Below are 27,036 nucleotides of genomic sequence, written 5' to 3'. Positions count from 1 at the left end.
ATGATTTTGTGAATCTTTTAAGAAGCTACATAAAGTTGATAGGGGTTTAGTTTTAGGTTTTGTTGTGATATTACGTTAGACAATTTTTAAATATATAATATTTTCATATAATAAAGTATTGTTTCCTGGAAATATTAGCAATTTTAATTTTGTTCATAATGATTTCAATTATCCAACAATTCTTAAAAATTACTAAAAATGTTCTTTATCCTTGTCTATTTTTCTCAATGTCTGGCTCATTATTATTATGCTTTTAAAGCCATATTTAATTAAGTATGCGGTTTCATGATACAAAAGCAAAATTAATTTCTAATCATTTCTACTAACTCATGCGTATGATTAATAATTATCCCATGTATTCGAATTAAATATTACGTATACGCACAAGTATTCATCAGTAAAATTACTATCAGCTATTCAATTAATCGGGTTTCTGGTTTAATCGGTCAATCGAGCAAATAATTAATCGGGTTATAGATTTAATCGGTTAATTTTAAATTATTCGATTAACCGAATAATTTCTATTTAAATTTTAAAGTGAAAATAAAACCACGAATTTTCTGTACTCATTTAAGTATTTTATTTTTATTTTATTTAAGTTTTTTTCTTCCATTATACCATTGAGGTCCTTTATGGATTTTTTTTAGATTTCAAATACTTTTAATAATTTCGATAAGTTTTGATAAAAACTTATTTCAGTAGTGTTTCCAGTTTTGTTTATTATCATGTTCTCATTTGATAAATTCATGCCGATGGCTTAATATAGAAAGGTGGTATCTCGTTTTTTTATAAATCGGATTTTTTACAGATTCTGGTAGACAAAACTCCCTTAAAAAATTCAGTTTTCTATGTTGAAGAATAACAGATTTACAGTAACCCTAACATTTCAAAAATCGTTGGAAAGAAAAACCCCTAACTCATTTAAAGTTGAATGCTTATTTTTTGGTTTATATTAAAGCAAACAACTTTTCTAAAAGTATTTTTTGATATATTAAAATTTTTCAGTTGTTAGTTTTTGGCTTTAGCTTTCAGATTTTATTAGGTTTTTTCCTTCTCCTGTAAAGTAACTAAAAGTTGAGATACGACCTTTCAATATTGAGCCATCGATATAAATTAAATATGTCAGTTGTTATACTCACTGAACATGTTTCTTGGATGTTCAAAAAAAATACGTAATGTTGTATTTGAATTAAAATGGAAAAATATCCTACTATCAGCCCAATTCTATATAAATAAAAATCAAATGTCGTTCGTTGGTAATTGCATCAGTTGAGAACAGCCAAACCTATTTAGACAAATTTTTTTTAAAATGTTGGCCATAGTCCACCGTAGGTTTCTACGGAATGAAAAATTGACCACGCGAAAAATTTCGATTTATCCAAAATCGAATAACGGCTGCACCGCTTTGGCTAATTTCTTGTTTAAATGTTCTTAGTAATCCAATTTAAGTTTTTGCCGAATGAAAAATTGACCACGCCAATTTTTTTTATATATATTCAAAACGCCTGGACCGATTTGGCAAATTTTTTTTAATGTTCGCAATAATCCGCAAAAATAAAATTTGTCCCGTCCAATTACACTGTGCTAGTTGAAAAAACTGTCAAGCGGGGCACCCAGCGGCTTAAACTTTTTTTAGGTTAGCTCGTATTTTCGAGATATACCGTTATTTCGAAAATGGAGAGGTTGCGCAACATATATTCGCGTAACTCAAAAACGGTTCATTTTATTGAACAAACTGAAAAAACGAAATTCCGCAACGAAATTACCTTCAAGTAAAGCTTTACGTGTTTTTAATCTTCGCAGTTATTTTACAAATATAAATTTTTTTTAGAAAATTTTCGAAATTTTTGGTTTTTAATTTTTAAATTCAAATGCATATAACTTTGGAGTCAGTCACGATTTGTAAATAATTATTTTTTTGTTTGACATATACATTTAGTTACATGTAGTTAGTCCAATAAAAGAAAAAAGGAGCAAATCGGGAAATATTTGGACCCGCTCTTATCAAAAAACTGGGGTATGGTGGGTAAAAATGTTGATAATTTAATTTTCAAATGCAAATATCTCCTAAGCTGTAAGATATGGTTGATATCCACGACGAGGTTTTTTGTAGTGCCCGATGAAGAAATACTATATGTGTAAGCAAATGAAGAAATAGGATCGTTTTAAAAATTGATCATACCCGAGTAGAGATGCTAATCGGGACTGATTTTTGAAAATCCCGATGATCGGGATTTTGTAAAAAAATCCCTAAATATCGACCCGCGGTTTCGGGATTTTCGGGAAATCTAAAATCCCGAAAATTATAGGAAAGAAACGTACATAATTATGTTTTTACAATTGAAAGTAATTTTTTTATTTAGCAATTCATTTTTATTAGACTCAAAAAAGCATACTATTGCATCTATGGTTTCGTCTGCCATTCTGGATCGAATCCGACATATGCTGCTGCCGAAAAACATCTTTCACATTGGCAAAACCATTTGCAAATACTTATAACAAATCTCCAAGTATTTTCCTCTTGTTCCTTCAGGAATAAAGTGATCTAATTCTTTTGCAAGTTGCAAATCTACATTATAATTTGGTTTCGTTATTGTTATTTGGGTTTTTTACATTTATTAATAATATCTTTTAGCCTTTGAGCAATCGAAATATTTTCATTTTGTTCGAGCTCCTCATCTGAGATAAAATCAATTTCGTTTGAAGAGGATTTAAATTAGATAACTTACAAAAAATGGTGCAGAATTGATTTTCCAGAGCCCCACTCTAGGAAAACCAAAAATACCGCTTTCCTTTATTACCTATGTTGTATCAGGAGTTGCACTTAACAACATTGCTGAATGTCAAAATGCATGAAAAAGGCACACAAAAATTACAATTTCCCCTATTTATTTATGAATAACGGGATTTTGATAATCCCGAAAATCCCGGGATTTAAAATTAAAAAATCCCGGGCTTCGGCATTTAAGAAATCCCGAAAACCCCGGGATTTTCGGGAACGGGATTCCCCGTTTGGCATCTCTATACCCGAGTCATACTTTGGGGACCCCTGGCCGCCCCTCTGGTGGACTCGTGCGGTCTAAATTCAAACCTTAAACTCGACAACACTTCTTCTTTGCGCTTGTCAAATTTCTGAATAATAATTATTATTATTATTGATCACTCATATTTCAGACCAAAATTCGTTTACTTATATAAAAACCCACAATATCATAAATCATTAATAATTGGCCAATAAGCGTTTAATCAAGACAAGGAGCTCTATCTGCGATCACTCCTATTTCTTGCCAAAAACCGATTTCTTATATAAAAACTCTCAATTCTTAAATCATTAATATATGGCCAATAAAAAACTCACAATATCTAAAATCGCTAATAATTTGGCCAATAAAAGTAGTTCGATCAGACAAAAATCGATTTTTTATATAAAAACTCACAATATCTAAAATCATTAGTAGAGTTAGAGTTCAATCTGTGATCACTCATATTTCTGAATATGAGTTAGTAACTTGGCCAATAAGTGTCAAGAAAAGGTGCTCGATCTGTAATCACTCATATTTCTGAACAAAAATCGATTTTTAATATAAAAACTCAAAATATCTAAATTCACTAATAACTTGGCCAATAAACGTTTAATCAAGAAAAGGAACTCGATCTGTGTTCACTCATATTTCTGAACAAAAATCGATTTTTTATATAAAAACTCACAATACCTAAAATCGTTCGTAACTTGGCCAATAAGCGCTTAATGAAGAAAAGGAGCTCGATCTGTGATCCCTCATATTTCTGAACAAAAATCGATTCACAAATCGAACATAAGCTCTTTTTTAATCCTTAAATGTCCTTTTTGAAAGGAATTTTAATTAATTTTTCTCGAAAAAAGGGTCAGGAGAGAGGAGCTAGAGGGTTAAGATATTCCACAAAAATGATCCCAATTAAATTCCCCAATATAACTCTGACATTAAGATTTATCTCAGACCTTAACTTACAGACATTTACTTTCATTAAATATGAACCTTGCTAATCTATAAATGACAAATTAAAGTGAATTTCGAGATTCTTTAGAACTTAGAATTTTGTATGGCCATGGAAAACATGTGCACCAATTCATTCTATTTGACAGATGATTCATCCTTACAAACAATTTGCAATTTATTGAGCTTTTGCTATACTAAACTTTATATGAAATCCGCCATATAAACAAGTAATACTAATAAACTTGGTGAAATAAAATATTTCGGTATCTTATATTTTTTTGTGAACAAAAATCATTCCCTTACCACAATATAAAATACCTTTTATTATTTATGAAAAACTTTTATACACACACACTTAGCGATATCAATTTTAAAACGAATTTAAGTATTAAAATTTTATGGATATTCATACTACACTTGGTTAACAAAATAACAACCACGATAACAACAGATACTTGTTTTACAGAAAAACATTAAACCACTATAACTACATGCAACAAACTACAATACAACAGCTACAAAAAAAAATGAAAGGAAACTAACACTCCAACACTGTTGTAAACCTCGAACTATCCGGCAGTTCTGGGGTGACCACTGGTTACATAATTACCTAAGTGACGAGACTTCGGTTTCAACGTGCGAGAGATGGTTTGAGCGTTTCAGAAATGGTGATTTCGACACTGAAGACAAAGATTGCCTAGGCCAGTCAAAAAAGTTCATGAATTGGAGGCAGGATTTATCCAAAAGCATGAAAATTGGGTACCATACGAATTGAAGACCTTGAATGTATGTTTGAAATGCTGCTTAAACGCTATAAAAGAAAATAATTTTTGCATCGAATCATTACCATCCATTACTATAACCCAAAGACAAATAGATCGTATGTGAAGCCCGGCCAATCAACCGTCTCGATACCAAATCAAAACGCTATCTCCGAGATATGCTTCACTTCAAAACATATTATTCGAAATTGGCTTGATTCGTTCTTGGCCTCAAAAGATGAGCAGATTGCCAGAAAATGAGAAACGGTTATAGCTAATAATGGCCAATATTTTGAACAAATTTATATAAAATTCCGCATTTTTAAGTCATCATAATATGACACAAAGTGTATGAATGAAATCATAACATAATCCAAAGTAACAACTATGATAGGTTTTTACAAAAAAAATTGGCAAAAAAACAATCTGCAACAAAATTGGGTCTATTTTACGCTTAATTTGTTAAATATTTTCATAGCTTTGGTACTACAATATATCTTTGGTAGCACTAATAAATATCTGTCTCTTATCATCATACTTGCTGAACATTATACTTGAATGAAAACTCGAATTCCCCGGCTATGTTTTTCTTATCCTTCATAAGGTCTTCGGGACAAATTTGACTCACTATCAAATTAAAATTGAATTTTTCTAAAAGTGAGTGGGGTTTTTTTTTTTTTAAAAAAATATTGGCAATATTTAATGATTATTTCGAGGGCATATATTCAAATCCTCTATCTTAAAATACACAACTTATCAGGAGAGACAAAAAACTGCGTATTACATGAATTATTAAAACTCGGTATTCTACAATACTTTTTATAGCAACATATAATGGGTTTTTGCATTATTGGTGACTTTATGATAGATACAGGGTTTTGCTGCTCAAAACTATTCAATGGAAATGTATAAAAATAAATTATTTCACCAAATTAGACTTAAAAATATTTTTTTTAAAAAGAAATAATTTTTTTTTTAAATTGTTTTAAAATTTTTGAACAAATTTTTTTTCCAAACTGTTTTTTATTTTTTTTTTAAACAAAAAGATTTTTTCAATTTTTTTTTTAATTTTTTTATTTTTTTTTTTTTTAATTTAAAAAAAAAAATTCGAAAAAGAATTTATAAAAAAAAATTGTTTGATGAAAGAAAAATTCGGGTTAAAAAATATTTTTTCCGATTTTAACCCATTGTAGGTCCAACTTACTATAGCCTTATCTAAAATTCAATAACAACTATATGTGGACTATAGATGGGGGTAGTGCACTAATTTTGCAGTTTGCAATAATACTTAGTGATAATGCAAAATTAGTGCAATCATTTTGTTCATATTTAGTGATGAGTTGAAAATTAGCAGCCTCACTAAACACTAGTGATAGTGAGTTAAAAAAATTTGCACTCAAAATTAAATTAGTTGATTTAAAAAAATGCTATCATCAGTTTATTGCAACTTTTTTTCTGCACTAATTTGAATGCAACTTCAAATTGTGCACTAAATTTTTATGTTTAAAGTGGTTTAAGTTTATTTTTGTACACTAATTAAAAAGTTAAGACAAATATTTCATTAAAAATAACAAAAAATATTTAAAATTTTTATTTTTCGAATTTGAATTCAACAATTTCATGACTACTCATTTTTGAAAATTTAGTGATAGTATGTTTAATGCAGCTTTTTTTGATTGCACTAATTAATTGTAGTGCAGATTTTTGCACTAAATCTTCGTTTAGTGATAGTTAAAAAATTATCACTATCACTATTTTTTTTAGTGCTAGTTAAGAAATAAGCATTATCACTAAAGCTGATAAAAAATAGTGCAAACTAAATTTTTTGCAATTTTAGTGAGTGATAGTGCAATGCTGATTTCAATCAACATTTAGTGCACTTCCCCCAACTATGATATGGACGACAATAATATAGTATTTCAAAGAAGACAGTATAGTTGTCGTAACCATGCCGAACCATGCTTTTTCTCTGCGAGCGATATCTGAGTCTTAGAAGTTTATTACTTTGAACCAGATATTAGACAGTATATTTATAACGTATGTTAGGTGCATTGACTACTTCTAAAACTGCTGGGTACAGCTTGCTGTGTTCACACTTACAAGTACACTAGCATAAAATGTATATATTTTATGAATGAATGATGTCTTTAATTCCTTCACTGCCAGTCAGAAGTGTAGATTTTATACGTCAGCCAATTTTGCTATGTATGTAACTGTGTGTACTTTTTAACTGTTTTTGAAAAGCACAAGTCAAAATATTCCCCTCAAAAAAAAGAACGAAACATAAAACTGACCATTTACTTTAGGGCATGATCGTAAAAAACATGATTGCTTTTAGTTGTGTGTTAAAAAGCTTGTTAAATAATTTAAAGCACTTCAACTGCACAGAGTTTATTGTGTTTTTTTTTTTTTGGTTGGGTTCTTTACATCATCATTGCCGTCATTTGCTATTTTTTCGGACTTTCCCCAATTTTAAATTGTAAAGTAGTTAGTACATAATATTAAATATTTTTTATACTGTGTTACAATAAAGTTCATTTAGAAAACTGTATAACCAACATTTTTTAGGGAGCACATAATATTAATGCAGTCATTAGAGTACATCGTTAAAAGTTGATTAATAAAAATTAATTAATATTTATTAATATTTAGAGGTTTATGATAATTTATCTACAATTTTAAAAAGCGCAAATTTAAGTTGGGTGTTTTAAGGTATTATGACTTTATATTATAGGATTTTTGCACCAATACCCAAAATACGTACTTACTTTATTTCATAAAATGTGTATTTTATTAAAAATTCACTAGTTTCGGAACGTTTTGCAACAACAATCAAACATGTTATTTTATCCACCATGAAGGTATGTGGTTTCTGTCTTTCCGATTGTAACATATCAAAATATTTCTCGCAGCTCAATATAAATATATGTACTCTGGGTCCTCATAAGACTCTAACACGATCTAACTATGTCCGTCCGCCTGTCTGTCTGCTGAAAACACGATAAGACCCACACAAAAGGAGACAACTGACTGAAATTTTCAACAAATATTTAACTATCGGTTGATTAGGTATGTCTGGTATTATAAATATACAATAGTGGTCCATGATTTCACCTAGCCGAGATACAAATGTACCCCCGAAATACAGTTTAAGCAGTTATAAGTTTATTTATTATGCGGCAAAATGATAAAATTTTGCACAAATTCTAAGTAGTCCGAAATTAAACAAGTTTCATATGAACCTTATTCATTCTACCAACTTTTGTGAGAATTGTTCCTTAATTGGAACATAGCCCCTATATCAGAAAAATATTTTATTGTCATATATCGTTGAATTCGGCACTGCTGAATATAACACTCTTACTTGTTATACCCTTCACCATGAGTGGCAAGGTGGCAATATAGACAATATGGATGTCTAATGTCAGATATTTCAAAGTCCATTGCAACGATGTATATAATAAGTGGGTCAAAACCTACAGTTTGTCAAAATCGGGAAAAATATTTTTTAACTAATAAATTAAAAACAAAAATATAAAAATAAAAAAAATAAGAATAAAATGAAAAAACTATTTCGAAAAAAAAATATTATTTTCAAACCTACAGTGGGTCAAAATCGGGAAAAATATTTTTTAACCCAATTTTTTTGTCATAGATTTTTTTTCACTAATAAATTAAAATGAAAAAATTTTAAAATAAAAAAAAAACTATTTCGAAAAAAAATATTATTTTTAAAAATTATTAAAAAAAAAAATAAAATTTTGTTTACCTACAAATATTTAAAAATTGTATTTCAAAGTATAATTTGGTGAAGAATATTATTCGGCACAGCCGAATATAACACTCTTACTTGTTATACCCTTCACCTTCGTGAGAAGGGTATATATAAGTTTCTCATTCCATTTGTAATTTCTACATTTTTCATTTCTTTATATGTAGATAGCGGAGTCGATTAAGCCATGTCTGTCTGTCTGTTGAAAACAATTTTCTGAAGACCCCAGATATCTTCGGGATCCAGATCTTCAATAATTATATCAGACAACCTCGATTTTTGACCTATTTTTTACCTATATCTGGATTACTAAGTCATTAATATAGACAATATGGATATCTAATGATAGTTATTTCAAAGAATTTGCAATGACGTAGTAAGTTGGACCTACAATGGGTCAAAATCGGAAAAATATTTTTTAACCCGATTTTTTTCACCAAAAGTGTTTTTTCGCTAAATATTAAAAAAAATAAATAAAAAAAATTAAATTTAAAAAAAAAAAAATTTAATTTAAAAAAAAACTCGATAAATTTATTACAAAAAAATTAAAAACAAAAAAAAAAATTTTTTTGTTTACCTGAAAATATTTAAAATTTTTATTTTGAAGTATAATTTGGTATATAACTAATTCTAAATATGAATGGTTACTCTCACTTAGTTATTGAACATTATAGTGTAAATAACAATGTTTTTGCCTTGAAAATGTCGAAGTTTTTCTTTAATTCTTTCATTTGAAAAAAAAAATTCCTCTAAAGGACACCGATTGCTCACCAAAGCTTATGGTGAATGTTTTCCATAGGTTTCAACGTGCGGTAGATGGTTTATTGCGGTTCAGAAGTGGTGATTTTGACACGGAAGGCAAAGGTCGCCCAGGCCTACCAAAAAAGTTTGAAGACCAAGAATTCCAGGAATTGCTCCATGAAAATTGTTGTCAAACTCAACAAGTGCCTGCAAAATCATTGGGAGCTACTTAAGCAGAAATTTCAAAACGTTTTCGAGAAGCAGGTTTCATCCAAATCCAGGGAAATTGGGTACCATATGAATTGAAGACGAGAGACCTTGATTTTGCATGTCTAAAATGATCCTTGAACGCTATAAAAGAAAATAATTTTTCCACCGAATCATTACTTACGATGAAAACTGGATTCATTAAGAATCAACAACAAGAAATCGAAATAATGTAAAACTCTGTATTTGATAGGAGCAAAAATGTGTTATATATTATGAGCTGCTGAAGTCTGATAAGACCATCACAGGGAACCTATACCGAACACAACTGATTCGTTTGAAGCTAGCGTTGGCCGAAAAATGTCCATGACAACCATCGGCACATGTTATAATACCTGTTAAAGAAGTGGTTGGAAAATTTTGCCTCACCCGCCTTATAGTCCGACTACTATTGGTTTCGATCGCTGTAGAACGCTCTCTCCGGGCTACGCTACAGAGTATCCGATATTAGCTTTATTCGTTCTTGGCCTCAAGAGCTCAGCAGTTCTTTTGGCTCAGTATCCATATGTTGCCAGAAAGATGAAAATAAATTTGTATTGTAGAAATGTTTCAAAAGAAAATCTAAAAATCTTAAAATCTCCCGCATGTTTAATTCATACACCCAATAATTTTGTTACTTTCATTGGAAAGAGATAGATTGGAGAAGGAAAGTTGGTGAAAGGACTCCTATCCTTTCAAAGGAGTAGAAATGCTTTGATATTTATGAGAGTTTAACTATTTTCAGATAAGGCAGTTGTATGGGGACTAGGATAAATAATGGAGCGCTTTTAACCAAATTCAATCAGCTTTGTCCCTGAAATTTTGTCCAATTGTCTTTGAAATTCCGACTACAGGTCACATGGACGAACGGTCAGACTGACGGACATCTCTGAATCGACTCAGAAAGTGATAATGAGCAGTTTGGTATACTTTTAAGTGGATGCAGGGTTAATATTTGTGCATGTTACAAACATCAGCTCTAACCCTATACACATTCACTGTTGTGGTGTAGGGTACCAATTTATAGAACTCTCTAGGATTTAAATCAGTTTCCACATTAACCCATAATAGGCATATCCATTAAAAGTAGCTTTTATAATCTTCATTTAACATTTAGAATTAGAATCGAGAACAATTTTTTTACTTTCATGAAATTTCGTTTAAAAAAATATTGGAAATGTAAAATTTGGAACTTGATATAATCATGATTTGGATTTTAGGCAATGTCAGCAACGAAATTCCAAAAACTGCAAAATAAGCACCACCCTAATATACACGTACATAAGTAAACTAAATCATTATTCACATACTTATCTATGTTTCTTTTTTCAAACACCAGCTGTTTCTAAGCGACCTTCACAATTTCCTTTACAGACACACGAATCACTAATTACAATTAATACAAATGTTCTTGCTAAATGCTTTTGAAACACAACCCAATCCCTTGAATTATGATAAGGTTCACAAAAGCATACTTATCACACCATCCTCGTTAACAACATCTGGAATATGATTAACTCAATTTAGAATTAACAACAAAAAAAAAAACGAAAAATGAGATACTTACAAAGACACAACCGAAATATTAAAAGTAGTAGAAAATGTGGAAGTATGTTGCATTGTAAACAAGTATCTAAGTATGTGAGTAAGATATAATAGAGTAAAGGAAACCCTTGTTCAACGTCAAGTCTTTAAAACTATGAATGACTTGTTTTGTTGTATACTCAAGCTTGAGAGAGATTCTTTTTCTTTCTTTCTTTTTTTTTCCAGTACAAAAGAACTGTTGGCTTAAGTTGAAAGAAGTGGGTATAAATATGCTTGAATACACACACAAGCTCCCTTTGCAGACATTTAACCACATCCATATAAATATACACACACATGCACCGTACTAACAGGGAGCTCTAGAAATGTGTGCATACTTATTAGGGTGACAATAAATTTTAAAGAATTATTTTCTATTATAAATAAAAAGTGAAATATTATGTAATATGTCATATGTATTTGCTGTGCGCGTGACAGTTTTAATGTATAATATTTTACTTTAGGCTTAAGTCGCTAGCAATCAGAGATTATCCGGGATAGGAAAACACCAAGCATTAAAAAATACACATTTAAAATTTACTCGCACTTTTAGTTCCGGTTTGTAAATAACAAGTGTTTTAAAGGAAATCATAAGTGTGTAAACTTTTTAAAGGAAAAAACCTATTTCATTAATTTGATTTAGAACAAGTAAGTTTGTTATATTCGGCTTTCCCGTATCTTGCATACCCACCATCATTATAACTTCAATCATTTAAGGTCCGAACTGTATTCAATTTGTTAGAGTGATGAATTTATTAAAAGTTTAAATGACTTATGTTGAAATTTATGTTAATATCATTATACAAGAAGCCGCAGAACAAAAGGTACTTTTTTGAAAATTTAAAAATTTTGGGAAATTCATTTTTTCTATAAGATTTCACCCCAAATGTTATAAAAATACCAAAAAATCAATTTGTAAAAAAATTCTAAAAAGTACGTTTTAGTCTGCAGCTCCTCATATCAAGCCCTTAGCGCCAACTTATCGTAAACGACATTTTTAAAATTTTTGTTTTATTGTAGAAATTAAATTTTTATGGACCGACTGATGTTTTAGCGTTTTCAGAATATCAAAATTGTTAATAACATCAAAAACATAGGTGGTAAGATTTTATCGTAAGTCAATAATTACATTTTACAGTAAACAAATTTTATCGTAAGCGACACACAGTGGTATAGAAAAAAAGAGGGAAATAAATCTGTAACTTCTAAATGGTTAAATTGGTTTGTATAAAATTTCACGTGCGCAAAGAAGAAGTGTTGTCGAGTTTAAGTTTTGAACAAGGACCTCATGGGCCCACCAGGTGTGCGACGAAGGGCCCTCAAAGTAGGACACCTCGGGTATGTTACATTTTTAAAACTATATTATTTCTTGGTTTGAATTCCGATTTCAACAACATTATACATGTAGAATCTTCTCATCGAGCACTACAAAAAACCTCGTCGTAGCTATCAATTATCTACTATAGCTTAGGAGATATTCGAAATTTAAATTTTCAACATTTTTACCCACCCTATTCCAGTTTTTTGATAACAGCGTATCCAAATATTTCCCGATTTTCTCCTTTATTAGGCTAACAACACATGTATGTGTCAAATGGAAAAAAGAACTGTTTAAAAATAATGACTAAGTCCAAAGTTATATGCATTTGAATTTAAAAAATTTTTAAAAAGCAATTTTTCGCTATTTTTTGGAAAAAAAGAACTTTTTTCTTTTTAGGTTATCGCAAACAATTTCTAAGAGGATGTATATGGAATTTCTACTTTCTGAAAGCATAGTTTTCACAAAATATTTTAAAGGAAAATCAATTTCAAAGTTGTTGTTACCGAGGGGACCAGGTCCTTTCATGTTTCTAATTATTTTGTAAAGGGTTCCGATAACCACGACCCTGGTATGGATATTATAGCCAAAAAACTAAAAATTACCATTTTTGGAATTTTTCAACACTTTTTTGGGAATTGCGGGATTGCTGATAATAAATTTCAAAATTCGTTTTTATTTTTCCATTTTAAATAGAAAAATCTACTTAACTGTGAAATTTCATTAAAAACTATTTATAAATAAAAATTTAATTTCAATTCGAAAAATTTTTATCTATGCAAAAATTCAATAAAAAACATTTTTTGTCATATTTTTCTATAAAGTATTCCATGAATTTTTAATTGTCAAAAGTTATAAATATTTGTGAAAAATACACAAATAGCTTGAAAGAAATTATATTATATCGCATCATAACATTTTTAATTCTATGTATAAATTTCAAAATAATGAAAAAAACCTTCTCCTGTAAAATTTGTGTTTTGTCGCTTACGATAATTTGGCGCTAAGGGCTCGATAAATAAATAATATATTGACAATCAAATATATTTCTGATATAAGGGTTATATGGGGGGAGGCAGAAAGAAAGGTTCATATACAACTTGTTTATGCCTAATTTCATTACGATATTAATTATTGTAATACTATTATGAATGCTCAAGTCATTGTCTGAAGGGAACCTTGGGACTAGGGAAAAGTAGAGCAATAATTTGTAAAAAATTCTCAAATAGTATTCTGGGTTAACATTTGTATGAGGGCTGATGAAATTGCCCATTTTCAATAACAAACAAACCTCATCAATAGGGAGTATTTGAGGAAAATTTCAGACAGACAGACTTTTGGACATTGCATAAGGACCCAGAATATGTATACACAATTATTATTTTCTGATTTTTATTTTTTTTTTTCAAAAATAATTGTTATTTTTTGATTTTTTTGTCAAGAATATTTGTCACACTTTGATTTTTGTTTTTTGTCAGAAATAATTTTTATTTTTTTGTCAGACATAAATTTATTTTTGAGTTTTATTTACATATTTGTAAATAATATGTAAATAATTAATTTGTATATCTGCCAAAAAAATCAAAATCATAGTCTGACAAATATGTCTGACAAAAGAATAACAATTATTTCTGACAAAAAAAAAAAAAAAATCAAAATCAAAAACTGACAAATCTTTCTGCCAAAAAAAAAAAATAAAAATCAAGAATTTAAAAAGCATGTCATTTTGTGAAAATATATTTGAAAACGATCCAAATGGTATGCTTGAATTGCTCTCACCTGTTTTTTTTAGGTAAACAAAATTTATTTTTTTTTCATGTCTTTTTTCATTTTTTGGAAAAAAAATTTTCGAATTGTTTTTTTTAAATTTCAAAAAATGTTTTTGTTTTTTCAAGATTTTTTTTTTTAATATTTAGCGAAAAAAAAACTTTTGGTGACAAAAAAAAATTCGGGTTAAAAAATATTTTTCCCAGATTTTAACCCTTTGTAGATCCAACTTACTTATGGTCTTATATACGTCGTTGCAAAGGTCTTTGAAATATCTATCATTAGATATCCATATTGTCTATATTAATGACTTAGTAATCCAGATATAGGTAAAAAATAGGTCAAAAATCGAGGTTGTCCTGGTTTTTTCCTTATATCTCAGCCATTTGTGGACCGATTTTCTAGATTTTAAATATCAACTGCGCCGGAAGAATTACGGAGATATTGGTGTATGAATCATGTAAGTTATTAGGTGGATATAAATATATCTCACTCGCATTCCACAAAACAACCAAAAAGCTCTTAAATTAATAGGTCTAAACTTTATTTTGAACAAAAAAAATTTTGCTTTTGCAAAAAAATCAAAAATTTTATGTTTTAAGTTACAAAACATATTTTTTGATAGATATCGAACTCACATCGCAATAAGCGACCAAGAAGTGCATCAACTAGAAGACAGTAGCTTTCTTTTGAGGAAAAAGGATCCTTTGTGAAAAAACAAAGTCAAAAAAATTTTTGATTTTTTCGGAGAAATAATGGATGGATTTTAACTTTGGGGCAATAGAAAAGCTTGTACCAAATTTTGACGAACGTACATCGCTTAATCGACCCTTGATTGGCAAATTTTTATACTTTAAGATTTTGGGACAAAATTTTTGCACGTTACAAACAACATAAACCTTACTAACCTCAACATAAACCTTGTTATGTTTTATAATGTGGCTAAAATATTCGGTTCTAGTAATAACCGTTAAGCTACGTTTCCGCATACACCGTAATCGCCACCGAAAACGAAATTCCTTACATTTGCACCGAAAAAAATTTCGTTTCAGAAATGGGCAACGAAAATTGGGAACGAAATGGCACCGATCAATAACGAAAAACCTGTCATTTGGGGCCGGTACGAAAACAACTTCAAGTAGGTTGTTTTCGGTGCTGTAGGAACGAATTTAATTATTTTTTTATTTAAAATTTAAAGAAAATCAAAATGAATAAAAAAATCAATTTTCTTTATTGGAAGAGATAAAAATAATAGATTTTGTCAACTCTAATGAAATTCTATTTAATATGCGACACCGAAAATTAAAAAATAATATCGTTTCTGTTTTATGCCGCAACGCACCCAACTGAAACGAAAACAATTCAGAAAAAATTTCAGCACCGATTACGGTGTATGCGGAAACCCAGCATTAGTATATTTTTCCTAATGTTAAGGCTTTTAATATTGTTATCATCGTAATTCCAATTAAGTTTAAAATTTGTCTCTTATTTGATGTTCTTCAAATTCAAATCATTAATTCTACTTCTCCTTTATAGCCCTCTAATCTTGGACATCTCGGACATTTTCGTGAAAAATTACCACTTTTCAGGGTTGAATAACTATGGCACCCATCATTGGATTTAAACAAACTTGGTGTCTTTTTTAAGAATTCATTTTTTTATTTCTACATATTTCATAAAAAAATACACATCTTCTTAGCCGAAGGACCCCCAAAATTAGAAAACATCATTCAATATTCATACAATCACTTTAACAAACATAAATCTTTTAAAAATGTTGGAATCCTAGATTTCATCTATTAAAAGAAAAACGAAACAGATTAACTGCAGATAATGTTTAGGAAGGATCTAAGGCTATCAAATTATCTTCAAATATACTCTTTAGATTATAAATATTTCATATTGATGGGTAAAATTGATTCAACCAAAATATAAATAGAATAAAACGTCCATCCGATATTATAGAACAATTAAAATATGATAGCGTAGAGACGAGAAGACATAGAAAGACGAAACAAAGGCTTTTGCAATAGGGACTTCCTAGCTTTGACAGTTGTTGAAGCTACAGCTGTGGAATGTATAGCAAAACGTATATATTGGTGAGTTCGAACAGGTTCACCGTATTTACAGCGGCTATATCGAAGTTATTTGGGGCCCTTAAAAGTTTCAACCAACAGACGGGCATCATTATAGAAACCTCGATATCTAGAAGAATCAGGAATATATACATATCTTCTATAGGATCGAAAAGGAATACAGAACAAATTGACAAACTTATTTTCGTTAGCAATCGCGACGAGGGCTATAAAAAGGAAAAAGTATGCACTATTTATCTTGAAAAACTTTGTCTTTGTTTTGTCACTCACTATCTATCCAAGTGAAGAAATAAAAATGCATTTTATTTGTGTAAATAATGAATGTAAAATTGTAATAAAAAAAATACTAGAATTTAAAAAGTTCTACAATTTGTTTTTGCTTGTGCTGGTAAAAAAAACTACTCGAATATAAAAGAAAAAAAAAACAAATGTAACTACATACAATTTTCAAAAGTACACTCGTACATGGTTTCTTAGCAATTGTGCTGTACTATGCAGTCAGTGTAAGTATTTAGTACTTGTTTGTTTCTATATATAGTATTTTGAATAATAATTTAAATTTAAATAAGTAAATTTCATTACAATTTCCAAGTACATGCTAACATACACAAAATGTGTTTAAATTTCAATTTAAGAGACTTGTCTGCTGTTTGTTTTAAGAAAGAAGAGATAAAATAAATTAAGTAAATTGCAACATTTAAACGTTGAAATTTAAATGTTTGCCAAGAGTTTTTCATAGGAAAAACTTTTAAATTTTAAGCTAACATAAAAAGAAAAGAAGATAAGTAAATATTTGAAAATATGTTAAGACTAAAAATTTTTGTGTTTACAAGTTGTAAAGTTACAGTTTATTGATAAAGGGAGGAAAGAAATATTTTCAACGAGGCAAGCGGAACTTACCCGCTCAAATATTTTTTAAAACTTTGTATACAAGTTCTCTCAGGCATTTGAATTCGATTGTTTGTCGTTTATAGACGAACAATTTAGTTTACTCTTGCATATTAGGTGCATGAATAAGAAATTTCTATGTGAAATCTATTTAAACAAATTAAACATTTTTAATTTTTTTTTAATTGTTTTTAAACATTTTTATTTTTCAAAATTGTTTTTTAATTTTTTTTTTTAAAAAGTTTTTTCCAATTTTTTTTTAATTTTTTTTATGAAAAATTAAAATTTTTTTGGAAAAAGAATTTTTGTAAAAAAAAATTTTTTTTAGGAAAAAAAATCGGGTTAAAAAATATTTTTCCCGATTTTGACCCATATGTAGGTCCAACTTACTATAGCCTAATATACATCGTTGCAATGGACTTTGAAATATCTATCATTAGATATCCATATTGTCTATATTAATGACTTAGTAATAAAGATATAGATAAAAAATAGGCCAAAAATCCTGCTGTACCGGTTTTTTTCTTATATCTCAGTCATCTGTTTGATGGGCAGATTTGGTCGATTTTAAATAGCAAGCGAGCCGGAAGTATTCCCGATATATTGATGTACGAGTAATGTATGTAAGTTAGAATATGTAATACAGAATATATATATATACTTTGTGGGGTCGCAAATGAAAAATGTAGAAATTACAAATGGAATGACAAATTTATATATACCTTTGTTACTCATTGCGAAGGGTTTAAAAACAAGAAACATTGTAATCCCCTGTCCTTAAGATGAATTCATAAATATAATTCCCATTGGTCTTAAATATATTCGTTTCTTTTTATACCCTTCACCTTCGTGAGAAGGGTATATATAAATTTGTCATTCCGTTTGTAATTTCTACATTTTTCATTTCCGACCCTATAAATAATATATATTCTGTATCCTTATAGATAGCAGATTAGATTAAGCAATGTCCGTCTGTCTGTTTAAATCAATTTTCTGAAAACCCTAGATATCTTCGGGATCCAAATCTTCAATAGTTCTGTCATAATTCTTTCGAGAAGTGTGCTATATAAAATCAGCAAAATCGGTCCACAAGTGGCTGAGATATGAGGAAAAAACCAGGAAAACCACGATTTTTGACCTACATATATCTGGATTACTAAGTCATTAATATAAACAATATGGATATCTAATGATAGCTATTTCAAAGACCTTTGCAACGACGAATATAAGACCATAGTAAGTTGGACCTACAATGGGTCTAAATCAGAAAAAAAATATTTTTTAACCCGATTTTTTGTCAGCTAAATATTTAAAAAAAATTTAAAAAACCAAAAAATTTTAATTTAAAAAAAAAACAATTCGAAATATTTTTTTTTCCAAAAATTTAAAAAACTGCAAAAATATAAATTGGTTAAGTTTATATAAGATTCGGCACATCCGAATATAGCTCTCTTACTTGTTTTTTTCGCAGTCATCTGGCTACAGATAATAAGTGTTTCGGGATCAAAGTCAGGTCAGGGAAGTCCATTCTTTAGTTTTGTCCGACACTATATATTAAAATCGAGATCGAGATGCAATACAAAAGAGATGTTTTCTAAGGGCTAGTAATGCGGACAGGGTTCAGTTAGTCGTTTTATAAAAAAATGGGTGTTCTGTTCGGCCAACGTTCCGTTCTCATCGCCAACTTTACGGTTAGGATCATTTGTGGGTGAATGGGTAGGTCAACAAACAAAATTGTAGAATATGGGACGATACCAAACCACTTAGATCCAAAAGCCTCCAATTAGAGATGCTAATGCTGCTGCCGAAAAACAAGACATTAAATCTTTCACATTGGCAAAACCGTTTGCAAATACTTATAACAAATCTGCAAGTATTTTCCTCTTGCTCCTTCAGAAATAAAGTGATATATTTCTTTTGCAAGTTCCAAATCTACATTATAACCTGGTTTCGTTATTGTTATTTGGATTTATTAATAATATCTTTTAGCCTTTGAGCAATCGAAATATTTTCATTTTGTTCGAGCTCCTCATCTGAGATAAAATATTTCGTTTGAAGAGGATTTAAATTGAGTCTTGTTAGATAACTTACAAAAAAATGTGAAGAATTGATTTTCCAGAGCCCCACTCAAGGAAAACCAAAAACACCAATTTTTATAAACTATGTTGTAGCAGGAATTGAGCTTAAAAACTTTACTGAACAACACTTTGCGATATTCGGGTATGTAGAATGTCAAAATGCATGAAAAAGGCACACAAAAATAACAATTTCCCCTATTTATTTATGAAAAACGGGATTTGGAAAATCCCGGGATTTAAAATTAAAAAATTCCGGGCTTCAGGATTTAAGAAATCCCGAAAGTCTCGGGATTTACGGGAATGGAATTCCCCGTTTAGCATCTCTACCTCCAATACATCCCGAAAAAGTCACTGTTTGGTGTGGATTTTGAGTTAGCGGCGTTATCGGTTCATATTTTGTTGAGAACGACATCTAGTTTTAACAAGACACATAGCCTATGTCACATTGGACATAAAGCACAAGCGATTTGAGGACATGATAATTTCACGTTCAGATGTTGTGAACTTATGGTCACCGATATCGTGCGATTTGACTTTAGACCGTTAGACTTTTAAGCTGTAGGTCCCTCAAAGCCACCATAAACCATGCAATCGGTCAAATGCATTCCATACATAGTGGCATTGATAGACCTTTCAAGCGAATTAAAAAAATATTAAAATTTAAAGATAGGAAGCACTTAATGAACTTTTATCTCGATTTTTTACCCATTTTCACCAATATTTTTTTCAAAATTTTTTTAATAAAATTTGTTTTTATCACAACCGAATATAGCACTCTTTTAAGTTTTAAAATAACAAATTAAATAATTTGGTTTTTGATGTTTACAAAGTTTCTATAAATATAAATTTTCTTGTTATTAGTAGTTTTTTCTTCTTTTTCAAAAAAAACCTTTCTCTTAATTACAACCATAACTTGTTCAAGTTTATGTTTTTCATGACTCATTCAATTCTTAAAAATAATAATTTTTTGCCATAAATTTATATTTTTCGTATATTTTTTCTACATTTAGCTTTTAATCCTGTTCATTCATTTACTTATTTATTGTAGTTGAATATTGTACTTACTTTCATGTGCGGACAGGGCCAAAGAAAAACCGTTTTATTAAAATCACGCTCCAGAGCTTTAGTCAAGTGGCAATAACCAATGTTTAAATTTTTATCTTGCTGCCTTTGCTGTTGTTCTTCTACAGCTTCTTTTGTTAAACCACCAGCTCTATGTCCTCTCATCGAAGCTGAAGATGCTTGTGAATGTTTTTGATTTTGTAAATCCTCATAATTTTTATTTTCATTATCTTTTATTTTCACTTTTTCTTTTTCATTTTCATCTACATCTACGTCAATGTCTTCATCATCAGTGGTATGTTCCTGTGATTGTTTGTTTGATGGGTAGTTTTTGCGGGGTTCTGTGTGCTGCTGTTGTTGTGGCTTAAAGAAAACTCCTTCAACAAGGTCATCATCATCATCTAGATTAATGCCAGCATTTAAGGTTTTCACCACCGTCTTGTAATTGGGTTGTTCCAGTAGCTTGATGAACGTTGTTAAATCTATAAGAGGAATAACACAAAATAAAATAAAATAAAATAAAAATACCAACATGAAAATGTAAATGAGTATAAAAACAAACGAATTTCTTAAGCATATTCTTGAAAATCCATTTCTTTTTAATAATCTTTGGCAAGAGCTGAATATTTTTCTTAAAATATGTGAAATATTTCTTAAAGTAAGAAAAAAAAATAAAAAAAAAAATATTAAATAATGTTAATTTCATTAGGTTTTATCATATTTTGTGTGTAAGTAAAAACGGTAAGAAAATATTTTACCCTTTTTATATTTTATATATTTTAAGCTTAATTTTTGTTGATTCTTTAAGTTGTTAATATCTTTTGCGTTTTGCTTAATCATGAAGAATTTCTAAGGTTGTATTTTTTTTTGGTTTTTGCTTATAAGAATATTTATAATTTTAGTTACTTTATGTTGGCCTTCTGCTTTTAATGATTTAACCTTTAGTCTATTACACTAATTGAAAAAGCATTTGGTGTTATTAATATTTAAGCTTAAAAGGGTTTATTAAATATAAATAAGATAAAGTGTAAGTGGATAAAATTAGTGATATAGCTAAGAATTCCTTAATTGTCATTGAAATATTTTATTCACTCATGCCCAATTAAAGAGGATTATAAACTTGGGTTTAATAAAGATTTTTACTATTCAGAGCAATAATATATTTCTTGATATTTGACTAATATCTTTATAAAGGACGTCCCAAAGTGTACGCAAGATTTTAATAAAACACAGTTCTTTTTTCTTAAGAAGCAAATGAATATCATTCTTGCTTCAAAAATGTCGAACTTTTTGCACAACAAAGAGTCATATGCTGGAAGTTTTGCTTTACTTCTTTAACTAGAAAAACAGTGCCACTAAAACACACTGATTGCTCACCAAACCTTATTGTGAATGTGTTTAATCGGTTTGAAGACCAAGAATTGGAGGCATTAATACATGAAGATTTTTGTCAAACTCAACAAGAGCTTGCAAGTCATTGGGAGCTACCCAAGCTGCAATTTCAAAATGTTTGAGAGCAGCAGGATTCATCCAAAAGTAGGACAAATGGGTACCATACGAATTGATGCAGAGAGACCTTGAAATACAATTTTGCATATCCGACATGATGCCTGGAGTCTATAAAAGAATATAATTTTTGCATCGAATAATTACTTGTGATGAAAAATGGATCCTTAATGTTGACCCGAATCGTACACAGAGAAAACAGATTAGTAGTAGCAATCGTATTTGTTGTCCATCGAATGATTCGGTTACATACATAGAATTTTTCGGTTCCATCAACAGAAAGTCAGTTGATAATGAAGAATTTCGGTTGAAGCAATCAAAATTTTGTTACTCCTTCTAAAATATTGTAGCCACTACTACTGTGAAATACGGTCACTAGGGCAGAATCATTCGATTGGCTACAAATTCGGTAACTACTACGAATCTGTTTTCTCTGTGTAAGAGATCGTATGTAAAGCCAGGCCACCCAGCTGAATCGACACTAAAGCCAAATATCCATGGCTCTAATGTAATGCTCTATATTTCGTGGGAACAAAAGGATCCTTTTTATTATAAGCTGCTGAAATCTGGCCAGACCATCGCACGGTACCTGTATCAATCGCAACTGATTCGTTTGAAGTGAGTATTTGCCGAAAAAAGCCCAGATTATGCGGCCAGACATGAAACCGTAATATTTTGTCATGAAAACACCTGGCCACATTATGAAATACCTATTAAAAACAATTTGGAAAGAAGTGGTTAGGAAGTTTTGTCTGACCCATCTTATAGTACAGACCTTGCCTAATCCGACTACTGTTTGTTTCGATCGATGCTTAATGCTCTCTCTGGGATATGCTTCACTTTAGAACAGAGTATCCGAAATTGGCTTGATTCGTTCTTGATCTCAATTAGAGATGCCAAACGGGGAATCCCGTTCCCGAAAATCCCGGGGTTTTCGGGATTTCTTAAACCCCGAAGCCCGGGATTTTTTAATTTTAAATCCGGAAATTTTCGGGATTTTCCAAATCCCGTTTTTCATAAATAAATAGGGGAAATTGTCATTTTTATATGCCTTTTTATGCATTTTGACATTCTAAATGCCCGAATATCGCAAAGTGATGTTCAGTAAAGTTGTTAAGCTCAACTCCTGCTACCACATATTTAATAAAGGAAATCTGTATTTTTGGTTTTCCTAGAATGGGGCTCAGGAAAATAAATTCTTCACATTTTTTTGTAAGTTATCTAACAAAACTCAATTTAAATCCTCTTCAAACGAAATTGATTTTATCTCAGATGAGGAATAGATCACTTTATTTCTGAAGAGGAAAATACTTGCAGATTTGTTATAAGTATTTGCAAACGGTTTTGCCAATATAAAAAATCAAAAAATTGCATGTAAGCGGCTGATATTTATTCCAAAAATAAAGAATAAAATATGTGATCGAAAAAAATTGGTCATTCAAATTTCGGATAACATATACAGGGTTTGCCCAAAAAATCACGGACGTTTTATAAGCATCGAAAATATTAGGTTATTCATGTAAATGCCTGGAAATTAGTCCAAAAATGAAGAATAGCATAAGTGATTGAAAAAAATGGTCGTACAAATTTCGGAATACATATACAGGGTTTGGCCAAACAAACGTGGACGTTTTGAAATTATCGAAAAAGTTAGGTTATTCATGTAAAATTTTAAATTTGGTGTACATTTAAGAAAAACACACTTGATCAATCGCAAAAAATATTATAAATTGCATATAGGAGTTGGCCAAATAAACATTGACGTTATAAAAGTATCGAAAAAAGTATGTAATTTTTGTAAATGGCTTCAATTAGGTTTATAGTTAAAAATAACATAAATGATCCATTGAAAAAATTTCGACATACAAATACAAGGTTTGGCCAATTCAGCATAGACGTAAATAACTCTCAAACTTACATAATTTTTGAAATTGACCAAAAAAATACAAAACAAATGTGTAAAATATGTAGGCACTCAAATCGTTCTGGTTATTAGAATGGGAGATAATTGCAGCTGAAATTTATAGTACTTACTCTTGATACTTTACAGTATTAGATGTAATTTGCACTTAACCTCTAATAGCCCCATTTAATTTGTTCTGGCCTTTCAAACTTTTTTTAATTTAGTTTATATAGATTTTAAACTAGTTCCAAGTCATTTCACTTTTATATAAAAATCACACGCAAAAACTCCTTAATAACTACGTAGAATGGTTAACTGCTAACTGTTTTATAAAATAATGTGCTAATTTGCAAAAAAAAACATTAAAGAAAAAAGCACAGGCTACTTCAATTCAAAAGTAAAAAATCACATTTTTCTAATATTAAAATGACAAGAAAATACCTTTGACTTTACAGCTCTATAAATAGTTACTTTATAGCCAAAATAATTATGATACTGTATATTCTGAAGTGTTAAGAAAAATTTACCATCATAATTTTACAAAAATTAAAAAAACATTTTTGGCCGGAATTTATCACCGTGAAATGTTTTAAAATAAAAACTAAACATTTGAAAAGATCCCGCATTTTTAATTCATACACCGAATAATTTTGTTACTTTCATTGGAAAGAGATAGATTGGAGAAGGAAAGTTGGTAAAAGCAGTAGAAATGCTTCAATGAGTTCAGCTTATATAAATATAAATTACTTGTGTTGCATTTGGCTTAGATATCGATATTTATGAGAGCTTAAATATTTTCAGATACGGCACTTTTATGGGAGCTAAGAAAAATAATGCGCCGATTCTAACCAAATTCAATATCTACTTGTCTTTAAAATTGCATCCTGTAGTTCTATTACAAGGTTTACATGGACGGAAGATCATACCGACGGACATCGCTTAGTCGACTCAGAAATTGATCCTGTATAATTTATATTGTTCAAATGTTTCAATCACGCATTTTTATGTCATATACAAAATAATGTTTAATAACAGGATTGTTTGGTAATATATCGCAATTACGTCCTCTTGATAGCAAATGTAGAGGTTAAAACAAATATACGATTTAGGAACAGAAAATCCCATAATTCCCAAAAAACCAAAAAATCTGAATTTTTTGAATTTTGGCCAAAAAGGCCACACATTTGGTCTGTGGCTGGTAAATGAATAATATAAATGATTTAGAAAAAAATATCTAAAACTGATGCCCAATTTGGAATATAAGATGAATGATATGTTAAATAAGGAAGGGTCTAGGTAACTCCTTATAAGCCTATTATAGGTGTCTTATAAAAGCTTTAAAAGTTCCCTAAGAAACTAGAAAGAGAAGAAAAGGACATGAATAATAGCAGTTTTCAGCCAAAAAAAATATACGAAAATTCATTATTTTCACAATTTTCAAATTCAAAATCGAATATTTTTCGCCACGACTTCTTGCAAGCCAGAGGTGCCCTACTTTACAACAACGCCACTCTTGAGGGGCCCTTCAAAAATTAAACTCGAATACTAACTACTGCTACGCCTAAATAAAATTTCATGCCCTTCCGATCAGCCAGTTAGAAATGGAAAATTTATATTCAATATACATATTGTTACGTTTTTACCTTTTAAAAAACGGGGGGGTATTTCTTTTAAATAAACCGGATACTTTTGATTGCAAATAAAAGCCGTTTAGTAGTTTAAATTTTCTAACAACTCTATATTTATTTAAAACTAGTTGACCGCCCGGCTTCGCCCGGTAGCATTTCAAGTTACCATTTTGCATTTTTCAAGTTTCACCAACCCTGTTCTTATTTATTAGCAAATACAATATCTAAATTTGTATTGCATACTTTAGGGTGCTTTTTTTATTACAGTTGACTGTACTCAAAATAAAAAAAATTTTCGTGTTTTAATGGAATCTTTTAATTTTTTTTCTTTACAAACCATTTTCTGAAAACTTCGAATCGAATAAAAAAAATCAACCAAATCGGTCCAGCCGTTCTCACGTGATGCCATTACTTACATGGACCGTTTCATTTTTATATATATAGATGTACAAAAACAACAGTTCAAATAGTCACTCAGTGTTTTTAGTCACGTTTATCATTTCGCAGAAATATACGCATACTTCATAATGTACAAATATACATTGGTGATGGTGATGTCTTTACTTAACGATGATTCAAATTAAAACTCGGCCACTACTGCGACCGCACTCACTATTTATATACACTGCTATCTGCATCTGAGTAGCCTAGATAGTTCTTAACGGTCAAAACTCGTATTTTCGAATTCTAGAGCTTTCGATGTTAATGTAAGCAGCTTAAACATTTAGCGTCGCCATACTTGTTTATAAACAATGCTATTCAACTACGTGCTATAAACATTGTTGATAAGTTGAACTTTCTACTGATGCACATTATGAATTTTGCAGGCAGTCGTTACAGACCGTTAAATTCAAATCAATATTGCAAATTAGTAACAACATTTTGATTTGTTTTTTTGACAATCACATGTGAGCTCTCTTAGGTTCTATTGTTGAAATTAGTTTCGATTTTTCGTATTATTTAGCAAACTAAAGTTTTTCATTAGTATTAAAAAATTCTTTGTCTACAAACGTGTTAAATCTTAGCGAAAAATGTGACATTGCTCGCCCATTTTTCTATTACATTTCTTATATGGAGTGAATATTATAAGCAAATTTAATTTTATTTTGCTTCTATTGAGCAAATTATTCATAAATATTCCCCAGAAACAGAATACTCACACCATACCTCTATCTCTTGGGAAATAATTTCTTGTTGAGTCATGTTATAATAAACTATTTAATTTCAGTTTATTTATAGTTTTGTTTTCATATTTTATGCAAATAAGTTTGTTATTATAAACATATATGTAACTGTTTCATAACGCAGCAAATCTACTAAAAATCAACAATAATTGTATATCATTTTAATCAATGAATATAACAATAGACGTTGCAAAACAAATGCTTGATTAAAAATTTCCCCTTAGGTTAAATATAATTAGATTTTAATCGTATTTCACTTCGCATTTTCACTTTTAATTAAACAAATATAACAAATATAGAAGAACTTCAACAGGATTGATTGGAAAAAAGCAGGTTAAGATTTCTAGCTTTGCAAAACTGTAGAAAATATAACATAAAAATAAACATATACAGTGCAACTTCGACAATCCGGACACATATAGTTTTAGGCTCGGTCGGATTATCGAGTTGTCCGGACTATAGCAGTGAACATTTTTGAAATAATCTGAGTGAATTAAAACAAAAATGGAAAAAGGGAAAAAACTC

The 27,036-nt window shown here is 29.7% G+C and overlaps 1 protein-coding gene across 1 annotated transcript in view; it reads right to left on the bottom strand.

The window, feature by feature from the left end:
* LOC135957121 (uncharacterized) overlaps window positions 1-27,036 on the bottom strand; it is a 225,777-nt gene that overhangs the window by 179,536 nt on the left and 19,205 nt on the right. The window contains exon 2 of the mRNA XM_065507839.1: window positions 20,294-20,772. Coding sequence (XP_065363911.1) covers window positions 20,294-20,772 — 479 coding nt within the window. The remainder of the gene's footprint in view (window positions 1-20,293; window positions 20,773-27,036) is intronic.

This window comes from Calliphora vicina, chromosome 1, assembly GCF_958450345.1.
Source record: "Calliphora vicina chromosome 1, idCalVici1.1, whole genome shotgun sequence".
NCBI lineage: Eukaryota > Metazoa > Arthropoda > Insecta > Diptera > Calliphoridae > Calliphora > Calliphora vicina.
Note: the sequence above shows the minus strand (reverse complement) of the source record. Positions and strands in the feature narration are given on the sequence as shown.